Genomic DNA, 23,845 nt, shown 5'->3' on the forward strand with positions numbered 1-23,845 from the left:
TTTAAAGCATTATGAGGGGAGTTTCAAAGTGATAAAATCATTATAGATGAGGGTGCAGGTATTGTCTTGCCCTAAGGAAACCCTCCAGAAATTTATAAAGTTAGCATTTTAAAGGAAGATCCAGCAAAGACAAAGCATATTAAAGGAGACATATTACAGGAAAAGGCATGCAGAACAATAAGAGATCAGGTCTAGGCCTGGATTTTGATCCTGACTCCATGGGAAATTTCTTCCTCAGTGGGATTATCCAACCCAGACAGGTGAGGATCGATATGATTTGTTGGAATAGTGAAGTCTATCGAAAGACTCATAATTTACTGATTTCATATTTCCCATATAAGAGACCTCATGAGACAAAGTTTAGAAAAATATGTTACAAAAAATATGAGTCTAAAAGCAGTGAAAACCTAAAAAACAAAGTACTAGGAAATAGTACTAGTTTTACACTATTAAAGAACGAAATAGATCACCTATAGGAACAACATAAACTCTTAGAAACTCATTTCAGACCCTCTGAAATAGAGTTGCCAGATTTAATGAATAAAAATAAGACACTGTAATGGTTAGTTTTATGTGTCAAACTGATTGGGACACAGTGCCTGGATAAGTGGTCAAACATTATTCTGGATGCTTCTGTGAGGGTGTTTTTGGATGAAATTGACATTTAAATCAGTAGATTTTGAGTAAAACAGATTGTCCTCCATACAGTGGGTGGGCCTCATCCAATCAGTTGAAGGTCTTTATAGAAAAAGACTGACTTCCTTGGAGAAAGAAGGAATTCTGCTAGCAGATGGACTTTGGATTTGTATTGATGTATCAGCTTCTTCCTGGCTCTTTAGCCTGCAGATTTTGGACTTGCCAGCCACAATAATCATGTGAATCAATTCCTTAAAAATATATAAATACACACACATACACACACACACACACACACACACACACACACATATATACACTATTGTTTTTGTTTTTCTGTAGAATCCAAATACAAACACGCTTACCTGAGTTTCAGATAAGGAATGAATGATATTTTCATTTTATGTGCCCTAAATCTTGTATGAGATGTACTTACAGTAAAAAATTATTTGTTGCTTATCTGTTAATCAGGTGTCTTGTATTTTATCTGGCAACATTACCCTAAGATCAGCAGAACAATAGAGGGAGATGAAACACTATGGGCCTATTTCACTTCTGCGAAAAAGATATACAGAAAGAGATTCTACTCAAGGCCTGCCTGGAATAGCCCAATGTTGAAAAAAGCAAGTTTCTTGAAAGAGAAGATGCTTAGCCTCAATAGGTCCCTAGAGGCACACATTTCTGAAGTAACAACAGCTGCTTTAGGACAGGAACATGCTGAGGTTAATTCTCCAGATGAAACAGATAACAATGACAGCCACTACATAGGCTTCAGCAATTCCATAGCAGTACATATGGCAAAGGGCACTAGGGTTCCAGGACTAAAGACACTTGTTCACCCGACTTTTAGAAACCATGCTATTAGACAGACCCACATTCAGCCCATCTCTGGCACTCAAAGAGGCAACAATTTTCAAAGGTTTGAAAATATTGCCTGGGGAAAAAGGTACTGCAAACAAGCTGAAGTAGGGTATTCGGCATTGCAAGTTTCTTAACTTTGCAAAAAGGCAAAGTGTTTTATTAGCTTCTCTCTGAGACAGGAGATAGTATGTATAGGTAACTATTCCCCCATATATCACCTATGCATCATGCCAAAATTAACCTATGGATGGGAGAGTTCTTCCAGTTAAAGTTAAATGCAGAAGTCATAGAGTTTACAACTTGTAAACTGGTGTGGCTAACTCCTTCATCTCCCATCTTTTGTAAAAGTTCTACATATTCTAGTCTCCCTACTTGAAATTGCCCTCAAATCTCTCTCTAATCCTAAACCCCCGTAACTTTGCACTTTTATCCACAGGATGAATTGCCTTCTAATGAATTATAACTCATTTATTTTGTTTAATGTCTGCTTTCCCCAACAAGAGCATAACTGTTGAGACTGGAAATGTTTGCCTTTTTTGGTTTGAGTTTTAAATTTTTTCTCACAGTGTATCACAAACACCCAGAACAGGGAGAGAGGCACATGGTAGGCACTCAAACAGTAGATATTTGTTGAATAAATGAATGTAATTTAATCATATTGCAGAAGGCTTGCTAACCATGCAGGACATTATTTGGGATAACAAGTAGAACATGAAGTGTCAAGACTTTGGTCTACAGTGGTCTTGGAGTTAAATCTACCCTGCTTCTCTGCTCTGCCCCTAATGATACCAGAAGAGTCCATGAAAGAATAGCAGTTTATATCTGGCAGAGACTGCCCTAATAAATTCCCCACTAGTTTTCTAAGGGCTTAATGCTTAAGCTCAGTAGTTTAAGAGATAAAAATTCTAAGGAACATTGCAAGTGGAGATACTTCTTATCCACTCACTTATTTTCTGTGTGGAGAGATTTCCCCAACACTATTGACCCCTTATCTCATTTCTAACTCTTATTAGGAAATGCAGTTATTTACCAATTATTTGAAGAGCTTGACATGCATAGCCCAACACTTTCCTCCATCTTTCTTTGGGGTGAAGCTGCTTCAGGAAAGACAGTACACTGGTCTGTTTCTCACTGCTATAAATTTTATAGGAGGAATTCCCCACATTAGGAGGCCTGTGGCTTTACTGTACTGCTGTGGCTGCGTCAGTTAAGTATGAATACATCTGAGTACAGTATGAAGAAGTCCGTTGTTGCCAAACATCACAGCTATGTCCTCCAATCTAGCTTTTAAAAGTAATAAAGTTGATGCTTGATCTCTAACTTCCTGACATCTTGTCAATATCTTAATTGGTTCCAAAATTGGTCTGGAATACAGAAATTATTTATTGGATGCCTTTAAACTCCAATAAGTATCATGGCATGAATCAAGTTGTATCTTTTATAGTTCATTTGTTTTTGGTAAGCTTCTATTAGAGTGATACTTATATATCAAATATTGTGCTTAATGTTAGTGGTAGACAAATGAATAAGTTGTATCTGCCTGCCCTTAAGCAACTGACAACCCAACAGGGAAAAAATAGACATGCAAGCAAAGGATAAAATACTGTGTTGTAAGTATTGCATTAATAATCTGTGCAAAGTGTTTCAGGGACTAATAGGTGGGAGGTCCTGTCCTCTGCCAAGGAGAGAAGGAGAACTTTTCATAAAGAAGGAATAAATTAGCAGAGTGGTAACTACTGAAATATACGGAAGGATATAGAAAGGGCTGAAATTTTATTTGAAAAATTCTTTCACCAGATAAGAGAACCAATGCTTAGCAAAAATATGTAGCAAGTGAATTTGTTTTTCAAACGCCTCACCTATATAACCATTTTTTGACCTTTCCTTTCTCTTCCTGGGCATTCAAACATCTCTTGAGATTTGATTCCTTGCGATTACTGAGATTAGTGATCTAAAATCACTTTTATGATAGTCTTAAGATTTGACTAGCATTACCCTCAAAGGAATTTGCATTTTAAAAGAAGTCCAGGGACTTCCCTGGTGGCACAGTGGTTGAGAATCTGCCTGCCAATTCAGGGCACACGGGTTCAAGCCCTGGTCTGGGAAGCTCCCATATGCCACAGAGCAACAAAGCTCGTACACCACTACTACTGAGCCTGTATTCTAGAGCCTGCAAGCCACAACTACTGAGCCCACATGCCACAACTACTGAAGCCCACGCGCCTAGAGCCTGAGCTCTGCAGCAAGAGAAGCCACCGCAATGAGAAGCCCGTGCATTGCAACGAAGACCCAACAATGAAGACACAATGCAGCCAAAAATAAATAAGTAATTAATTTAAACAAACAAAAAGAGAAGTCTGGTGAACAGTCAAGCCCTAACTCAAGCAAATGGTTTGCTAAGCCAGAGGTGCTAGGAAAATTAGTGCTAGTGGATCTTTTCTAAAATTATATCTTAAATAGAATCTTGGGAGAAATATGGAAGCAGATAGCTAAGGAAGCTGGTTTAAACCTGGAGATATTCCAGAGAAGAGTTAAAGACATATTTTTGCCTGAATTTCTATTATTATTTTGAATGGAAAAGCTGTCTAAAATACATCAACTTTGTACAAAGTTTGCATGAGCCTGATTTCAATTTTCTGATTGGCCTAAGAAAGTTCAGGCTGTAAGTCTAATTTAATCTAACCTCCCTTTAATCTTATTTTTACCTCATGCCAAAATTATTAGTAAGCAACATGTAATAATTCAGGTGTGCTGATAAAATTCAAGTTAAAAATGCAACGTTATTTTTTGTTATGACAATGTATAGTCACAATCTAAGATATTAATAAAGTCAAACAATAGTAAGATTTTCTAGCTAATGAGAAATCACTGACCACTTGTGTCTCTTGAGCCCCCTTGTACTAAAACCATGTATATTATTCCTTTGGCTTTGTTGTAGGACTTAAGAAAGGGTCACCTAAAGAAAGACCTAAGAAATGAGGAGTGGGAAAGACTAGTCTCCTAGAATGGATATGCTAACTAAAACGATAAGCAGAGCTGGGTAGGAATACGTAATTCATCAACCCTGATGGTTTAGATACATGACTGTTAATTTATAATTCTTTAAGCTATATACACATTATATACATTTCTTTGTATGATAGTTTATGTTTATAAATTCAGAAAATGAATCAAGAACTAAAATGAGGACACAGAATACTGTAGTATAGGTATATAGCATGGAACAGTAGGGATAAGGTAGCTTCTGGAGTCAAACAATGTTTGTGTCCCAGCTTTGGCACTTACTAGCTGTGTGACATTGCATAAATTATTTAACATGTCTGAGATCCTATAGCTTCGTCTATACAATATGACTAATAATAGTTCAAATTTGAAAGAAGGGCTGGCTCTAGAATGGAAGGGAGATGTAGGGGAAATGGGTCTCATTCCAAACCAGAAGGAACAGTATTTTAAGGAAAGTTAAAGGAGCAGTTGAAAATAATGGACACATAACTGCCCACAAATTGTAGGGCTTAGATAGGAAAAGGGGGCTCTGAATAATAAATAGAGGCCTGGAAGTCACTTTAATATCAGTGCCCAGATTCCTGATCTCCCAAGTACCACCTCTTCTGTTCCTTGTTCCCATTCCTATCCCTAAAATATTTGGGGATAGTTAAGTATATACAGACAAATATACAATACAAACAATAGTATAGGATATAGTGTTAAATAACCTTACCTGTTCCATTACACTAGGTCAAATAGCAAATACTTCATCTTACTTTCATTTCCTTACCTTATCTAGGATTACTTTTAATACCAAACCAGTTCTTGAACCTGATCGGTCCAGTATAACAGGCTTAAGCCAATGAGTGCATAGCATTCTTATGGTGTATAGTAATGGTACAGGAATAGGAATTTATCCCAATTTAGGCTAGTGAAATGATAAGGAACATTTTCTAGGGTCATCTAGGAGGTTTCCCAGCGTAAAGAGAAGCCCGAGCAAAGACAGTAACTCTTCTGCATACTGACATTGTTATGCACATGTGTGAGGTCTATAACTACATAGCATGGTACTACCATCCTGAGGATTACTTCAAATTTCCTTAGCAGATATGAGCCCTTCCCCACACCCACTGCATAAGCCCCCAGACCAAGTGAGTGAGATGACAGTAACACTCGGTCATCAACATCATACTTGAGTCATTAATACATAGTTTGCAACAGGAACCTGGTAAAGAATACAAGTATCTGGGGATTCACCACAAAATTGAGATGAAGTCCATGAGAAGAAGGGTAGCCTTAGGATCTTTCAAATTAATGCACTCCACTTCTTACATTGCATTTAGTGTTCCCTACTCCTTTTTTCCTATTTACCATAAATCATCCAAGGCTTGACTGGTTTTCAATCCTTGATTCATTGACACATATTTAATATAAACTTAATAAGGATAGTGCATCAGCTCTCTGAAGGAGAAAACTAAAATGGGAAACAGAATGCCAAAAGAATGGGTAACTAAAAAGCAAGAACAATCACAGCAGAAGTGAAAGATGACAACTTGATTTGGAGGCATGCCCAGATGGAATTCTAGACAGTAATGGGTATTTATAAAACTGTCCTTGAATCATCAGGGAAAGGTTAGATCATGTTCAGTAACTTCTAGTATGAAGGCAGGAACCTGACTAATTAGCATGATTCTCACCAAACTGGTTAATACAAGAAAATTTTGACATTTGGAAAGGTAGCATTCAGTTATCTGAAAACAAAATAATTTAAAATGTTATCTCCTGATAATATAAAACAGATTGTTTATATTAAGGAAAAGAAAAATATCAATGCTATAAGGATAGAATTATGTTATTAGGAATTTAAATTTTATGATGGTAAAATAAAGAAAGAAAAACTCTTCAATTAATTTTTCTTATTATTCAGAAACTGAACAGAAAGGCTCTGTGGAATTTTAGGTCACACAGTACGGACTCAGGGAAATTTTGAGGAAAAATTATACCTTCATAGATATTTCTCTATATGAAAACAATTGTGGTGTTGTTATTTTTCTTTTAAACAGGCCACAATCACAACTATGCTACCAAGAATTACTTAGCTATTGAAAACTAAATTGGACTGAGTAAAAATTTTAAAAAAGACAACATAGCAAAGCTATTGAAACAAAACTTAAGAAAATATAAATTTGTAAAAAATAAATTGAAGTCATAAACATTTAGGATTGTTTAGGACTGTTAGATCCTCTTGATGAACTGACCCCTTTATCATTATGAAATTATCTTCTTTATTATGTTTTACTCTGGACTTACTTTTTTCTGATATAAATATAGTCACTCAAGCTTTCATTTAAATACTTTTTCTATCCTTTTATATATAACCTTTTCATATTTTTACATTTAAAAGGCATTTTGTATAGCAACTTTTTGTTTTGTTTTTTTTTAACCAATTTGACAGGCTTTATCTTTTAATTGAGGTATTTACACTTAATGTAATTATTGATCTGTTAAGGCTTATGTCTCCATTTTATTATTTGTTTTCTGTTTGTTCCCTTGGTTTCTAATTCCTCTATTTTTTTTCTCTTGCCTTCCTGTGGGTTACTTGAATATTTTTTAGTTCAACTTTTATTTATTTATAAGTTTTTTAGTATAAATAATGAAGTAAGCAGCCATACTGAGAATGTACATGTATCAAGGAAGTGCAGGAGATCTCTAGACCCTAAAGGTGGCCCTCAGCTGGAAGTCAGCAAAAAGCGGGGCTCTTGGTCATAGAACCACAAGAAAGTGAATTCAAGCCTAAGTAAGCTTGGAAGTAGGTTCTTCCCCAGTTGAGTTCATGATGAAACTTCAGCGTGGTGAGACCCTGAGGCAGAGAACCTAGACAAGCCCTACCTGGATTCTTGACCCAAAGAAACTGTGAGATAAACTGTTTCAAGCCAGTAAGTCTGTGGTAATTTATTACATAGCAATATAAAACTAATACAGCAGGGCTTCCCTGGTGGCGCAGTGGTTGAGAGTCCGCCTGCCGATGCAGGGGACATGGGTTCGTGCCCCCAGTCTGGGAAGATCCCACGTGCCGCGGAGCGGCTGGGCCCGTGAGCCATGGCCGCTGAGCCTGCGCGTCTGGAGCCTGTGCTCTGCAACGGGAGAGGCCACAACAGTGAGAGGCCCAAGTACCGCAAAAACAAAAAACAAAAAAACTAATATAGCATCATAAAGAGATTATTAGTGGTCTGAATGAAAGTAATTAACCAATCACTCAGCAGAGTGATTGGGTAGGAGCCAGACTGCATTGATTTGGAGGAATGAGTCGGGGGTTAAGTAAATGGAGTGAGTATAGATAACTCCTTTGAGAGGTTTGCCTGAGAACAGTCTGAGAATGTAGGGCTGTAGCTGAATGGTACTTTGGTTTTGAGGACAAAGTTTTTATTTTTATTTTTTAATGGTAAGTAACTTGAGCATATTTAAAAGTCTGTCTTTTACAAGAATCAATTTTTACTGAAAGTTTGCTTGGCTATGTTAAATGCAATATAGCTAGATATAATTCACATGAAATAATTGGTTAAGAGCTATGTCTGGTGACCTAATGTTGATATTAATATTGAAAATACTGTAAAAAGTATAAAAGATTATAAAAGACAGCAGTATGAATTCTGTTATTTAGCAAAACCCTCTAATTTGCAATATCTCCAAATGCAAGAGGGCTCACCTTGCATCTGGAGGATCCTATTGTCTGAGTCAAGTTCCACTATTCTTTCAATTCTCAGTAAAACAAAGCCACTATCATTTGGCTTTCTATGATGATTCTCTAAGGTGGCAGCTTTCCATAAGAGCTGACCAGTAAGTCTTGGTCTAGATCCCATGTTGAATTTGTAGAATCATAGGGAAAGAACTTGTGTGAGACAAATTACTATCTAACACGAATTACTATCTAACATTGCTGCAAGAATTCCAGCTTTATGTCATTTGTTTACAACCTGTTCCTTGCTTTATATTATTATTTCTAAAAATAGTGGTTATAATTTCTGTAGATTTTCATTTCTATGATCAAAACATACTTTCTATCCTCAAATGGTTAGTTTGAATAAAGAAGAACAATAATAATAAATGAAGAGGAAGAGAGAGAGGATGAAAAAAATTTGCCACGTCCCAAGTTCTATACCAGGTACTTAATAAAAATCTTCCTTAATTCTCCAAATAACCCTTCAAAGTAGGCTCTTTAATTAAGCTCATTTTTCAAATAAGTAAACTGACTCTTAGATTAAGGAAATAATACCCAGGGTCCTGCAGCTGGGACTGCAGGACCCTGGGTATTATTAAGTGTCACATTAGAACACCCTTATGGTGACTTTAAAGTCAATGTCTTAATTAACTACTATATTGCTCCCATTCTAAAAAAGAGGATTCTTTCTTAGGGAATTAACAGTGGTCTGTACAGGACAAGAAGGACTGTTCATTAAACTAACAAGGGATAATGAAGACCCTTCTGGCAGGGAATAATACTTTACATGTTTCTCATTTCTCATTATGTCCTTCCATGTTCAATAACATAGTCAATCCAGCTGAGCTCCTGTAGTGATATTTCAAAAATTGTCCTGACTGCCACGATTCAATTGTTGAGGACTTGCTTGTTACAACACAGGAAAACAGTTATATTATGTACCCTACATTAGACAACAATAAGACTTAACTCTGAAATATGTCTATCATTATTAGTCTTTTGTATCCATGGTGATTTAATGTCATCTTGCCACCAGTCATTTGACTTAGGCTAGTGGTTTTCAGACTGGAGCTTGCATCGGAATCTCCTGTAGAGCTTCTTTGAAACACACAGATTACTGGATCCAACTCTCAGACATTTGCATTCAGTAGATGTGGGTTGTAGACCTTAAAATTTGTGTTTCTAACAAGTTCCCAGTTGCTACTAATGCTGCTGCTGGTCTGAAGAGCACACTTTGAGAACCACTGGTCCAGACCAGGGTTTTAAAACCTTTTTCTGTAAAGAATCAGGTAGACACTTTTGGCTTTGTGGACCACATAGTCTCTGTCACAACTGCTTAACTCTTCCTTTGCCATGGAAAGCAGCCATACACAATACCTAAATAAGTAGGAGATGGCTGTGTTTCAATAAAATTTTATTTACAGAAACAGATGTCAGGATGGATTTGGTAAATGGACCATAGGTGGTCAACCTCTGGCACAGACCAACTCAGTATAAGAGGACTGAAAAAAAACTTTGTACATATTAAATATACTCTGTGACTCCCTGAGAATCAACTATAGATTTATCCACAAAAACCCTTTCTAAGTCTCTAAATAAAATCTGCAGAACTATAACAGAGACTAAGCTGACTGTGTTAAACCAGCACAGAGGAGAAACCCCAAAGCTTTCCTATGAACCCAATAAAAAAGCAATAGTTTTATGCACGAGTTTGCATCTTATAAACAGTTTTGTTCCCTCATGCCCATAAAGTATACCTTCATTTTCAAATTTTAGTTTTAATTGGATATTGTTTATAATTCTAGAAACTATAAATATACCAAATAAAACTAACACTATATTGAATGACATAGATGCCAACCCAATCAGATTATCTATTGACTTTATAATAAAATGAAACAAAACAAAAATACTCTACTTGTCACGAATGTGCCCAGATTTAATATATTTGGTCTTTACCTGGAACGGTGTACTTCAAACTGATTTAAAATGCCAATATAACCCTAAAAATCTACTAAACTGTATATATGCCAGTGAACCCACTGCATTAGCTCTATCTTTACAAAATGTAAACTCCTGTAAAAAGACATTCAGAAAATGTTTTCTGAATTTTTGTCATAATAGATTGTGATTTAGTACCCTGAAAATAATTAGATGCAAGTGCCATGAGGAAAGCTAGAATTATGGGTCATCTTATAAACTTAAAATGCAAGTATTATGTTAAACATCTCCAACAATGCTATATTTAGATAAAATCTCTACAATTATATATTGTAACATTTTGATAATTTAAAGATGGATTAAAATGGCTTTCTGAGGGGATACACAACTTCTTTCGAAATCTTTTCCTAAATTCAGTTAAATCAAATGTTTCTTTTTGATCAATGGATTTAGATTTGCTACTAGACATTTATTCTTTAGTCTAATGAAGTTGTTTTCAAAGAGTCCTCAGTTTTAACAAAAAAAAAGGTTGAAAGAGAATTGTGGTCAAATGACACTGGAAAATGTTCACTTTAAACACACTTTAAAAGTTTTTTGTTTTGTTTTTGTTTTTTTTACTTCAGGACTCTTTGGAAATAATATTCATGGTACAGATATCTAAGAAAGATGTGGTAAATCGTGTAACTTTTTCCAATCTCATTTGAATATGGAACAAAATTATTAGTAGAGCATTCTGAAGTACAAGAGAAACACTTAAGAAAACAATGTTCTTAGTGCACGAATCCAGGTACCATATGATATTTTTTTAAAACATAAATTCAATTAGAATCAACAGGTATTTGTTAAGTACCTCTGTTATTTGACTTATCACTTAAAGGTTAACATTTTACTTTTACTATGCCACTCACCTAAGTCTATCTAGAACGTAGTTAAACCTATTAAACATACTTACACTCCTCTTCAGGCCTCTTCCGAAGGGCTGCACGAACTTCTTTACAAGGACTTCTCTGATATTGCGGGGGATTCCGTCCCCTTATTAGGTTCTCCATCCTACAGGAGGGAATTAACAGAATATTTTAATACCAAAATCTTGATAAATTTTAACAAGTTAAATGGTTTAAATCAAGAGTCAACAATTCAGGTAGACCACACCATTAAGAGTATCTAGCAAGGAGTAAGACAGTAGGGAGTGGCAGTGACTGTGGTAAACTGGAGAGTGCTTGACTTTTCTTAGGCATTCCAATTTTAAAAATATAAAAACACATGTGGATGAAACTCATATGCACATTCTCCAATTAGAGACTGTTATGGCCTGAATGTTTGTGTTCCCACCCCCTCCACTCCTCCAACCCTTCCCCTCCACCCCCCATTCATATGTTGAAACTCTAATCTCCAGGGTAATGGTATTTGGATGTGGAACCCTTGATAGGTAACTAGGTTTAGTTGAGGTCATGAGGGTGGGACACGCATGATGGAATTAGTATTTTTATAAGATGAGGAAGAGAGACCAGAGCTCATTCTCCCCTGCCATATGAGGACACAGTGAGAAGGTAATCATCTACAAACCAGGAAGAGGGCTCTCACCAGGAACTGAATCTGCTGGTGCCTTGATAGTAGACTTCTAAAACTCCAAAACTGTTAGAAATAAATGTCTATTGTTTCAGCCACCCAGTCTGTGGTATTTTGTTACAGCAGCCCAAGCTAAGTCAGAGACCCATTAACTAAAGAATGATTACTTATAAAGCAAACACATTTATCAAAAATCAGGTTACCCTTTAGAAAGAAAGATCATATCTTTCATCAACATTCTGAATACCAGTTTTCAGGAGTTTTAATTGCTGCTTTCGTCTGTGCTAATGATTAAATTGGGAGGGGTTTTCTAATTCTAATCATTGTGATTTCTCGAAAATATGGTTAATATAAAGTGCACTTCTCAGTTACTTCCAATGCTGACAACCAGAAAATAATAATAAATGGGCCAAATGCAACTTGGGTTGGCATATTAAACAGCATATACTCTGTGGTTAGTATTTTCTGGTTTTAGTAAACCTTACACTTTTGTGTCACCAATGCACACTCTGCTTATTTTGAAAACATTAAACAACTATTGAGTGTTTAGGATTTGAAAATTCAGAACAAAAAAATGATATGTATCATTTTAAGAATATAAACATAGCTTTTAACATCTACATAATTATTCTAATGGGATATCACTGGTTTTAACAAACATGCTGGCTGATAACATGTATTGAAAATGGTGTGGTTGTTATGGGTTATGGTGGTAGGAGGTTTCCCAGGGTGAGTAGTACAGATAATTATATTTCTAGTGTCTAGAGAGGAAATTGGGAAAGGATAATCCAATAAAAGCAATATGTAAAATGGTGTGAAATATGAGATAAATAACCTTTTGTACTGTAAGAGTAACATAACACTATTTCTATGAGAAGCTGTCACTGGTTCTTAGAAATACTTTTCCAAATATACTTTCTTAAACCAAACCATTCATAGGTAGGGACTACTTTATATGAGTGTGTATGCTCACTCATATGCCCATGCTGTGTATGTAAATTACAAGAAAACATTTCTCAATGTGTGATGATAACTTGAAATTTAGTTTCACTTGAAGATCATTTCAAGTGAGAAAAAGAGTTCAAGGTTATGATAATACAATGACAGGAAATCAAATGAAAACCTCAAGAGTTTAAGACATAATTTGCTTTAATACTATATATGGGGGCAAAATTAAGCTTCCAGGACCATCCCTGCAGTTTCAGTATGAGGATTAGCCATGTAAATTATATAAAATGTTCTAGATTCTGACTCGAATTAATTCAGTGCACTATTTTGATTACAGGTTTCAGAAAATACATGAATTTTCATGATGATATAATAACAATTTAAGTGAACTTTAGTTAATCACTAGTATTTACAAGCTCAAGATAGTAAAATACAACAAACATAACCTACAAATGCAAGTATCTACATAAAATTGTGATTTAATTTTAAAAACCAATTAGTCATCGTGATTATACAGATGAGGGATAACAATTTACCCTGGTTGGAAATCTATGTAAACCAGTCTCTTGGATAGGCTATTACTTTTCCTTTTATGTATCTGACTATCGAGAATGTGAAAACAAAAATGGTCTAGTTGATTTCGACATAATTATATTTGAGGGTATGTCAGAAAAACTGAAATACAAGTTAGAAAGTACTGCCAAAGGCTCCAGGAGAGTTTCACTTACGTGGTTGCTATTGGCATCAAAGATCACCAAGAATCATGGTGCCCAAATGTTGCATTATGGGAATGCTCACAAGCAGATATGCAAGAGATTATGCAGTGTTAGCAATGCCGCATAGTTTAACTGTGATGAGCGTAGGTTCTGGAATAGACTGCCTGGGCTAAACTCCCATTCTGTCTCTTAAAGGATGATTTTAGGGAAAGATACTTAGCTACTTTATACCTTAATTTTCTCAGCAATAAATGGGGATAACATTAGCTACCTCATCGGATTGTTGTGAGGATTAAATACGTTAATAGTGTACATGTGCTTACACTGTGTCCACCACGATACAAGAGCTCAGCAAATGTAGTTATTATTAATCATAATTATCCCAAATAAAAATGAAATCATATACTAAAATTTTAAATGTCTGGTATGTTAGGAGAAATATGAAAACTAGCCTTTATTTAATAAAGAAAAAGAACAGATGACACTGTTGAGAAAAAAATTTCTGGCTAAAAAATGTTCTGGTTATTGGAAAAATACAAAACATCCATGCACATAAATTGCCAATTTTCAAAATGAAGAACTTAATAAACTGTATTTCATTTTATTCAGTAAGATTTAAAGGATTACTATATGACAATCTTCCAAGGATAAAAGTGGGCTGGTATCCTCATGAATTAATTAAAGTGCTAAATAACTTATTCTTTCTTAGAGAATTCAGAAGGTGTTACAAAATTGTATAGTGCCCTTTGACCTTAGCAAGAACAATGAATATATCTTACAATGTATTACCATATTTCATTTATTCCATCTAATCCTTACAACAACCTTCTGAAAGAACATTTTGAAGATGAGGAAGCTAATGTTCAGAATTGTTCAGTGACCTGATCCTGGCCACACAGGAAGTAAGAGGTGCAACTGAGATTTAATCAAGGTTTTCTGATTTTTAAAATCTTTTTCTAGTTGCTTTTTAACCCACTATTTCCATGAGTCTATGATTAGCTATAGATAATTTCACTAGGAGACTGAATACTTGCGATTCTACTATGTTGTGCATATTTAATTTTGATGGAATTCTTATTGAACATAATATTAATATTTAAATTAGTATATACTCATATATAAATAGTATATATTACATTAAATATAATACTACACAAATATATATACATTTGTAAAAATGTCTATCTGCTAATTACATGTTGAGTTTTTTATCATTTAGCTTTTTTCATTGAAATGTTTGCTTCTATTAGTGATATTTTAAGTTTTTAGAACCACCAAAAAGATAACTGGGGTCAAGGAAACTCACTGTAAACTATATATACAATGCAGTAATAGATGAATAAAAATTAAAATAGCACTAAAAGTTGGTGGAATGCTAAATGTTATACCCAGTGGAAAATATACTTTGAATCAAATTAAATGTTTTACACAGCAGTGTTCATGTCCAAACTATTATATAACTCTGAGACTTCCATCCTCTTGAGATTACACTTCTGGCTACTTGAACTCTTCCACCAGTATCAGCTATGATCTACAGTTTGCATTAAATGATCAGACAAAATGACCAAGAATGAAGTCTTGGAGCACAGCCGGCACACAGCAAAGATGCTATTCTAGCTACTCTCAAGCTTGGCATGTCACCAGAGGGAGTGTGTTAATAGTTCCAGCAAGGAGAGATTAAGTGTGATGACCACAGGCAAGACAGATGCTCTAACAACTCATTGAAGAGCTCTGAAAAGTTCAGCCTACATGTCAACTGCTGGGAAGAAATAGGGGCATCCAGATTAATATCAAACAGCATGAAAAAGCAATCAGAGGTTATAAGCAACAGTATCCACAACTCTCTTGGTGGTGTCTCAAAAACTTAGGTCACAAAATCATCTGCAGAGCTTTATACAACTACAGATTCCCCCATTTCCAGTACTAAAGAAAGATTTCCATTCAGTAGACTGTGGTCAGGCCCAGGTAGATATATTTTTCAACATTAATCAAGTACTTCTAAAGTAGCCTTACACTGGTCCCAATACTGGCATTGGGAACCCCTGTAAATAAAAATATATATACTTGAAGAGGTAGGAAAGGGAAGTTCAGTGAATTCATTCTGCTGATACAGAGGTGAGGTGAGGGCCTGGTGAGGAGACTGCAGTTAGGATAGGTAGTATCAAAAATGAAAAGAGTAGCCAAAGCAAAAGATTCAAAGGCTTGCCAAGTTGGCTGGAGGTCAACTAGATGAACCTGGAGGCTGACCATTTATAATGCTGATCATCTCAACAGTGAATTGATTTCCTCTATCAAGCTTTGGCAGACTCAGCTGGATCAGAGAATAAGTCTGGACTGACCTAGAATTGTGGATTGGGTTGACAGTGTGGCCAGTGAATAAAGCAAGGGAAGCATGGGTGAAAATATGGATGAAGTGGATTTACTCAGTATGGAGGAGGAAGAGGAAGAATGATTGAGTGCCTGGAGGAAAAGAGAGTTGGACTAAGAAAATAGAGGTATCAGGTATTGGTATTTCTGAATGTCTATTATATGCCAGGTGATTTATTAGGTTCTTTAAATATATTACTCATGCTATTCTTATTTTTTCATGGCTAATCTGAGGCTCAGAGATGTTAAATAACTTGCTTAGGATCACACAGCAAGTGCAAAAATTAGAATTTAAATCCAGATCTGACTCCAGAGCCCATGGGGTTAACTACTATATGAACTATGTAACAGAAATCTCTTTAATGATGCTAATGCTCAATATCTGCGCTGTCCAATACAGTAGCTGCTAGACATATACACAGTATATTCCCACTTGGAATGTGGCTAGTGTGACCAAGGAGCTGAATTTGTAATTTCTAAAATTTGATTGAATTTTAGTTTATTTAAATTTAAATTTCAATATGACAAGTGATGACTCTATTAGACAGCACTGCATATCTAGAAGGCCCTATTAACTTAGCACATGACTGGTGAAAATCCAGTTCTCCACTGAAGACCTCTAAATTAAAGTCAACATGATCAGGAAAGTAAAGTTATGGAAAAGTATTCTGTTTGAGGATCTTTTGGAGACAAATGAACAACTTAACTCCTCACTGTAGAACTGGCTTACAGTAACGCCCTAGGAGCTTCCTTGCAAAAACACACTTTTCATGCAACTATGGTTTTCAATTATGGAGCTCTCCTCCTAGCACATTGAAGTACCTTGGATACTCACTTGAAACTTCTTCCTATCTCAGGGCCTTCTTACATGCTGCTTCCTTTGCCTCAAATGATCTTCCTCCTATTCTTATCTAAATAACTCCTAATCACCATTCCAGTCTTCACTATAACATGACTTTTTAAGAGAGTTTTCTTTAACTCCTTCATCTAATTAGATCTCCAAATATGGTTCTACCCTGCAGCCTAGAATTTTCTATCATAGCACTTATCACATATTGCAATTACATATCAGACTTCTGGATTTCTGTTTAATGCCTGCCTTTCTCCTGAACTGTAAGTTCCATGGAGGCAGAGACAATGTCAGTTTTATTCTCCATTGTATTGGAGAATTTAGTACGGTGCTTCATATTCATACTTGTTGCTTGAATGAATGAATGAATCTGTCTCTCCTAATCTTGCCATAAAGGAAAATATATGATGCTGGGATCATTCTGTGTGATCCAGGGGGTCAGCCTACTGAGTGGCCTTCCAAATACTGTGGCTGTCATCCCTTTACCCCCAACTCATGTGCTTCCTCTCAGTCATTCATTGGCACCCCTAACACTTTCCTGGTAGGCCATCACCTTGCACTGAACAGCCTCTCACCATCCCACTCTGCACCAGCTGTCAAGCATGAACAGACATTGGAAAGCAGGTTAAACTCGCCCCAGGTTCCCTTTGCTGCAAGACCAAGGAGATGAGAGGGGGAGGGAGGAGATGAGGTAGAACATCAGGAGCTGCTCTCCTTAGGGTGATGCATCCCTGTGGGGACTTTCTCCAGCAGAACCAGGGGAATTCCCTGTGCTCCCACAGGTAGATTATGGGGGATTATGATTAAGGAAAAGAGATTTTATCATGACATCAAAAACTCGATTAAAAAGCAAAATCAACTTGTTTTGCTTACAAGATGCCAAGGATATGGAGGCTATTTTTCCCCCTCATTGAACTTATTACTAGCTTCTTTGTGAGCACAACACAAACTGGAAGTATGTAGTGCTTAATGGGTCTATCTGATAATTAGACAACTTAGATAAGCCCCTAAATGACATTCAGTGCACAAGTAATGAATTGAGTATTTGCAAACCCCTTTGCTTTGTGGTCTGTAGGCTTCCTAAGATTCCTTAAGGGATTTTAAAAACTCTGTAAACTAGATATAAAATAAATTACAAAGAGTAAATATCCTTGACTTATTACTTTCTAGGAAAGTAAAAATTCCAATTATGTGTTAATAATTATCTTTAATTAAACAATTTTAAATAAATGCAGACATTTTTCAAAAAATAAGACTAGCATTTCATTGAGCGTTTATTTAATTTGATTATAAGCAGCATTGGACACAATAAGCTACTCACCTATAAATAAACACAATCTTTTATATTTAGAGTGACAATCTACATGAGTAGGAAGCTTAGTAAGATCTATAATAAAATATGGTAGCATTTGTTGCCTTCAAACTTGACAATGAATGTACAGGAGCATTTCTGTTAAAGTACAAAGGCATACAATATTGACTACAATCTGAAATTTCATCCAGTTAGTTCTGGGGTAAACAGGGTACTACCTTTCAATTAGTCGGAGTCCAAAGTTTAAAGTGTCTATCATGCGACACAAGTCAAACATCTTTTTCTTTCCATAGCTACTCCATCTTTCTCGGTATTCCTTACCACAGTGCCTAGACTATGGTAAATGCTCCATAAATATTTAATTAATGATTTAATGGATGGATGAATGAAGTCTGCTCCTTCCTGGCAGGAACATTTGGAAGATTTTCATTTTTCATTCCAAATTTTACCCATCCTTGAAGATATATTTGTGAGTTCCAATTCTACTCAGAAACAAATCCAACTACTTCAAATATACTCAGTGCTTGCCTTCTGAAACTTCTATATTTATTAAATGTTTGGAAGTGTAACCAGTTGTTTTCTAGCTAGTATTATTCTTCATTTCAATGTTTGAAATGAAGAATTACTCATCTGTATTACTCATATAGATTCTAGACCATTTGAGGGCTTTGACGTAACACACTACACTTGTTGAAATACTTCCATATAATTTATTTCGTTTCATTTTCTTGACAATTCTGAAGTAGGTATCAGTGCATCACTATTTATAGATGAGACAACAGGAAGTCTGAGCAATTAAGTGACATATACAGAGTAACACAGGAGGGCCAGAGGAAGGACTTGAACTCTGGTCCTTGGACTCCTAAAATGCAGTCTTCATTTCATAATGCTGAGAAAACATTATCAGTCTTTTCTTTCTTCTAGTGTCTAGTGGATCATAAAGCAGTTCTCTTACTGAGTTGTAGGTGTTCACTAAATCTTAAAATATGGAATATTTATAAGTTATTGTGATTTTGACTTACATGTCTACAAGTCTAAAAACTAAATAGAAATAATTAATGGAAAATTAAAATAAATAAAAATAAATAAATAAATAAATAAAAAGAATTTAAAAAATGAAAGTGTGCTTAAGCCTGCATATGGGAAACGGAAAAATAAGATTGCTATATTATTTTTAGAAATAATAATTAGTAGTCTGTTCTGTCCAGGGAAAGAGAATAATAAGGGGCAGCATGCTGTGACCATCCATCTTTACAAAGTTCTAAAGCCAAGTAACCCCACAGCACTTCAGAATTCCTTCGTTGGCTTTGAATTCAAGAAAAAAGAGGAAAGAGTTGAAAAAGCAGTGGAAAGTGTTCTTGCTTTATCACTGAGCTGCTGTTTCTTTTCTTTTTTTTTCCTTTTTATGGAAAGTTGAGTCTGAATTCAGCACAGTGAAACAATCTCCAAACCAAACTGGAACCAAACTAGAACTATGCATGCATATTAAGCATAAGGTAGCCATTAAAAAGTCTCAAGTGTTTATAAAGATCCAATTTGAACTGTAAATGACAGTGCAAAAATAATCAATACCCAATTATCTCAGTCAAACATTTTGAGTTGATATTTAATAAGGACAAACTGTATGAAATTAAACAGCAAGACTGTTGCGGGGAAAAAAAAATCACATCTTAACTACATTTAAACTGCTTGGAAACAGACTGAAATTCCTAACGTAACAAAATGATAGGTAAAGCACTGTCCACTTGGAAAAGAGCCAGATACCTGATTTTTAAGGCCAGTGATGATTTACCAAATATTCAAGGATCATCAATAGTCTCAAAGGAGAAACTTGTTTTTAATTTGCCCTGTCACACATTTAGGGGATGACAAATACGACAGTATTGTTTTCACCTTTTTTCAAGAAAATAGAATTCAAAATAGATGGGTATCATTATGGACTTGAAAATGTAGATTCTACCTTTTCTAAACAACAAATCAAAACTGGAATGTGAACAGTATATAATTTACTCTATAGAGGTTGTAGCAAACAGTTGTTCCATGAAAAATCTATGAAATTAATGAGAAGAGCATGAGTAGCAATGGGGAAAAAAAAAAGTCCAGCTCCTCATAAATTCAGGAAGAACACTATTACAAAATTCTAGTTTAAATTGATTTATTTTCCTCCTATGTAAAAAAAAAAAAAAAAAAACTTTGTATTTTTTACCCACACACAAAGTAGTAATATATCAGAAGTCTGTTATCTTTATGCAGGTTTTTTTTTTACATTTTTTATTATTATTTTTTTTGCGGTACGCGGGCGTCTCACTGCTGTGGTCTCTCCCGTTGCGGAGCGCAGGCTCCGGACGCGCAAGCTCAGCGGCCATGGCTCACGGGCCCAGCCGCTCCGCGGCATGTGGGATCTTCCCGGACCGGGGCATGAACCCGTGTTCCCCGCATCGGCAGGCAGACTCTCAACCACTGAGCCACCAGGGAAGTCCAAAGGTATTTTATTAACAAATTGAATTGGTACAAGGAATAACAATCTTCCCTCAGTGAAGCTCCTTACAGAAATAAGTGAGTTACATGAAATATTTAGGAATATGTTTGTTGCCCAAATCACACACATACACACACACACACACACAAACACATACACAAAACATTAAGTTCACTAAAATCAGAGTTATTCAGAAAATAAATCCCTTAAAGCTATGTATATCAGGTGGATGAATTAATAAAATATTTGCCTATAAAAAGGAATGACAGGGCTTCCCTGGTGGCACAGTGGTTGAGAATCCGCCTGCCGATGCAGGGGACACGGGTTCGTGCCCCGGTCCGGGAAGATCCCACATGCCGCGGAGCGGCTGGGCCCGTGAGCCATGGCCGCTGAGCCTGCGCGTCCGGAGCCTGCGCTCCGCAATGGGAGAGGCCACAACAGTGAGAGGCCCGCGTACCAAAAAAAAAATAAAAATTAAAAAAAAAAAAAAAAAGGAATGACATTCACAGGATGGAAAAAAGTAAAGAAGGCATTATAAGAAATAAATCAATACATTCAAAATGTGTTTATTTTACTCTTAAAAGCAAAAACAGCACTGGCAATGTAAAAGAAATAAATCAATTAAAAATGGTGGGAATTCTTGAAAAAGTTCTAACGTTGAATCAACATAATTATGCAAAGATAAAAATTGATGCTAAAAAATACAGAAAAATGCTAGGTGCTTTAATAAGATTATTAACACTCAGGTTATAATACTATTACCAAAATTATATCTGAACTGTCCATCATTTTTAAAATTTAAGAGCATATGGAAACTATTTATTTAAAAATTTGTATTTTGAATAGCATGAAATACAGATACAATAATAATTACCTACCATCTAGAAATTAATACAATATAATACATATTCATAAACCCAGTCAGCTTCCTTTTCTCCATTCTTTCTTTCCTTCCCCCACACACTTTGACTCTAAAGATTGAGGAAAAGACCTGTGTCAACATTTGGGTTTCATGGTTTTCGGTCAACATTTATGAAATGAGAATACTAATGCCACCGGAATATAGAATCATCTCTCCTCTGGAAAGTCTTCTGTGATTTCACCCACCTCCCCAACTATCTTCTGTCTCTCTGTTCTATTATGGGATCCTACACATACGTCTTACTGCCTCAGCCTCCACTAAAATTCCCTGAGGACAGAAGTTGTATCATTCCTGAAGGTCTAGCATAATTCACTGAACATAGAAGAAATTAAATATTCATTTTAAATGATTGAGGAATAAATGTATGTCCTGTACTGCTCTAATGTGATCTACAGTTATACAACCTCTTCATATATATTATTTATTCCTCATAAAGAGACTATGGGCTTAATATTTTACAGATGAAGAAATTGAGACTTGCCCAAGGTCAGCAGCAAAGCCCGACTAACGTCTAGACTTTGTGATTCCTGCTGACCTTGGTACCTGAGCACAGCTGCCTAAATGAAGGAATGGCTCTGCTCATTTCCAGGTGATTCCGCTTTCACCTGGAGCCTCATTAAGTCTCAGAGGAGCGACTACTACCATATATGCCAGTCGTTTAGATGCAGAAAAAAAATGTATGTGGAAGGACGTAATTATTTCTCAAGAAAAGCATATACTCCTTTCTCTAAGTGAAATAGGGAGAGTTGGCAAATATGAAGTAATATTATCTTCCAAATGTGCATAAATATCTAAACATATACTATAATGTATAATGCAAATGACATCATAATCTTTTAATCAGGCATGTAAAGATCAAGTTCTTCCCTGGAGTTCTGCCTTCAGCCTGTTCTCTTGCATCCTATCTCTGAGCAACCTCTTTTCTGTAGTTGTAGCCCACAGGCCAATGGCTCTGTCACTGGACTGAGATTTTTGCATGTTAGGACAATGTTGCCCTAGTAACTTCTGTAGAATTGTCACACATGGTGCAGAGACACAGAAGATACTCAGCATTTTTATGACTGAGTACCGGGTTTGATGGCTATCATTCTTATTGATGAGAAAAAAGAAAACTTCATAATCAGAATCATATTTATTATTTCTAGGATGTTTTAAAGCACAAATACTTTCATCTCTTAGTATTTTATAGTAAGATGAGAAAAAATGGAACATGTTGTATCTTTTACTAAGGAAAGAAGGGTCAAGGTGACTCATCTATTCAGGAAGATAGGTTTCTGGGAAAAAAAACCAATTTAGTTTCTATTTGAGACTGAGTGAGTACCTGAACAGCCTGAACTACTCAGATGGACATCATATAATTATGTGCTAATTCTAGGAGCATTTAGAAACACCTTTTGGCATTTTATAAAAATTTATGGGGTCACAACAAAGAATCACATCCCATAGAGCATAGCAATTTCATCTTGTAAGTCCTCACCTGGCATTTCCTTTCTCAGTTCCTTCCCTCTGCATGGCCAGAAGGGTTTGCTTTTCTTTGTTTCCTTTTGCTTATCTTCTACTGGCTTCTTTTGTGGGTAAGTAAATATATCGACTAAAGGAATGTTAGAGCATGTGTTCACAGCCTCTGTCATACAACCCTTGCTTCCCTATGGTCTACTATCAATTCAGCAGCCAGGGAGTCTTTTAAAATAATAAGTCAGATTGTGTCACTGTGTTGAGCCCAGCAAGCTGAGGATTTCCCTTCGACTCAGAGCAAAAGCCAAAGTCCTTTACAATGGCCCATTAAGCCCTTTGTGTTCTGCTGCCTGTAACCTCTCCTCACATCCTCTCCTTTGCGTCTTAATCAGTTCCAATAGTTCATTCCTCCACTAACACTCTTGATCTTCTTTGTCCTGTTCTTTTTTCTTTACCCCTGGGCCTATCAACTTCTAACATAATCTTTTAATCTACTTATTTGCAGAGTTTATTGTTTATTGACTGTAAAAGTCTATATGTGCTTTGAAAAGAATGTATATGATCCAAATGTTGTTGATTTTTGTTTCTGTTATATCCATTAATTAGTGAGAGATGTGTCAGTACCTTCCCCAATATGATGATGAATTTATTTCTCCTTGTACTTCTGTCATTTTTTGTTTTATATAATCTGATGCTATCTTATTGAGTATATAGAAGCTATAACATCCTGATGAATTGACCCTTCTATCATTACGTAGTGAACTTAAGATCTAATAAGACTGTTTGCCTTACAATCTGTTTATCTGTTAATAACATAGTTTGCAAGAGCTCTCATGGATAGCAATTGCCTGGAATATCATTTTCCATACTTTAGATTAAGCCTATTTTGGTCCTCTGTTTAAGGTATGTCTGTTGGAAAGAAAATATTGTGCATTTTAAATCCAGCTTTAAAAAAATTCAGTTTGTACTCAGATTTTTTTGTAGTAAGAATATTTATTTGCATTATCTCATTTTACTAATAATAATTTAGATTTATTTCTGCTATCTTATTTTGTGCTTTCTCTTTATATAGATTTTCTATTTTCC

The 23,845-nt window shown here is 35.7% G+C and overlaps 1 protein-coding gene across 5 annotated transcripts in view; it reads right to left on the reverse strand.

The window, feature by feature from the left end:
- Positions 1-23,845, reverse strand: part of LRRC7 (leucine rich repeat containing 7) — a 493,673-nt gene that overhangs the window by 368,372 nt on the left and 101,456 nt on the right. For all 5 annotated transcript variants that reach the window (XM_067005975.1, XM_067005982.1, XM_059056301.2 and 2 more), the window contains exon 2: positions 11,094-11,191. In XM_067005975.1, coding sequence (XP_066862076.1) covers positions 11,094-11,190 — 97 coding nt within the window. In that variant the 5' untranslated portion in view covers position 11,191. The remainder of the gene's footprint in view (positions 1-11,093; positions 11,192-23,845) is intronic.

This window comes from Kogia breviceps, chromosome 1, assembly GCF_026419965.1.
Source record: "Kogia breviceps isolate mKogBre1 chromosome 1, mKogBre1 haplotype 1, whole genome shotgun sequence".
NCBI classification, from domain to species: Eukaryota; Metazoa; Chordata; class Mammalia; order Artiodactyla; family Physeteridae; genus Kogia; species Kogia breviceps.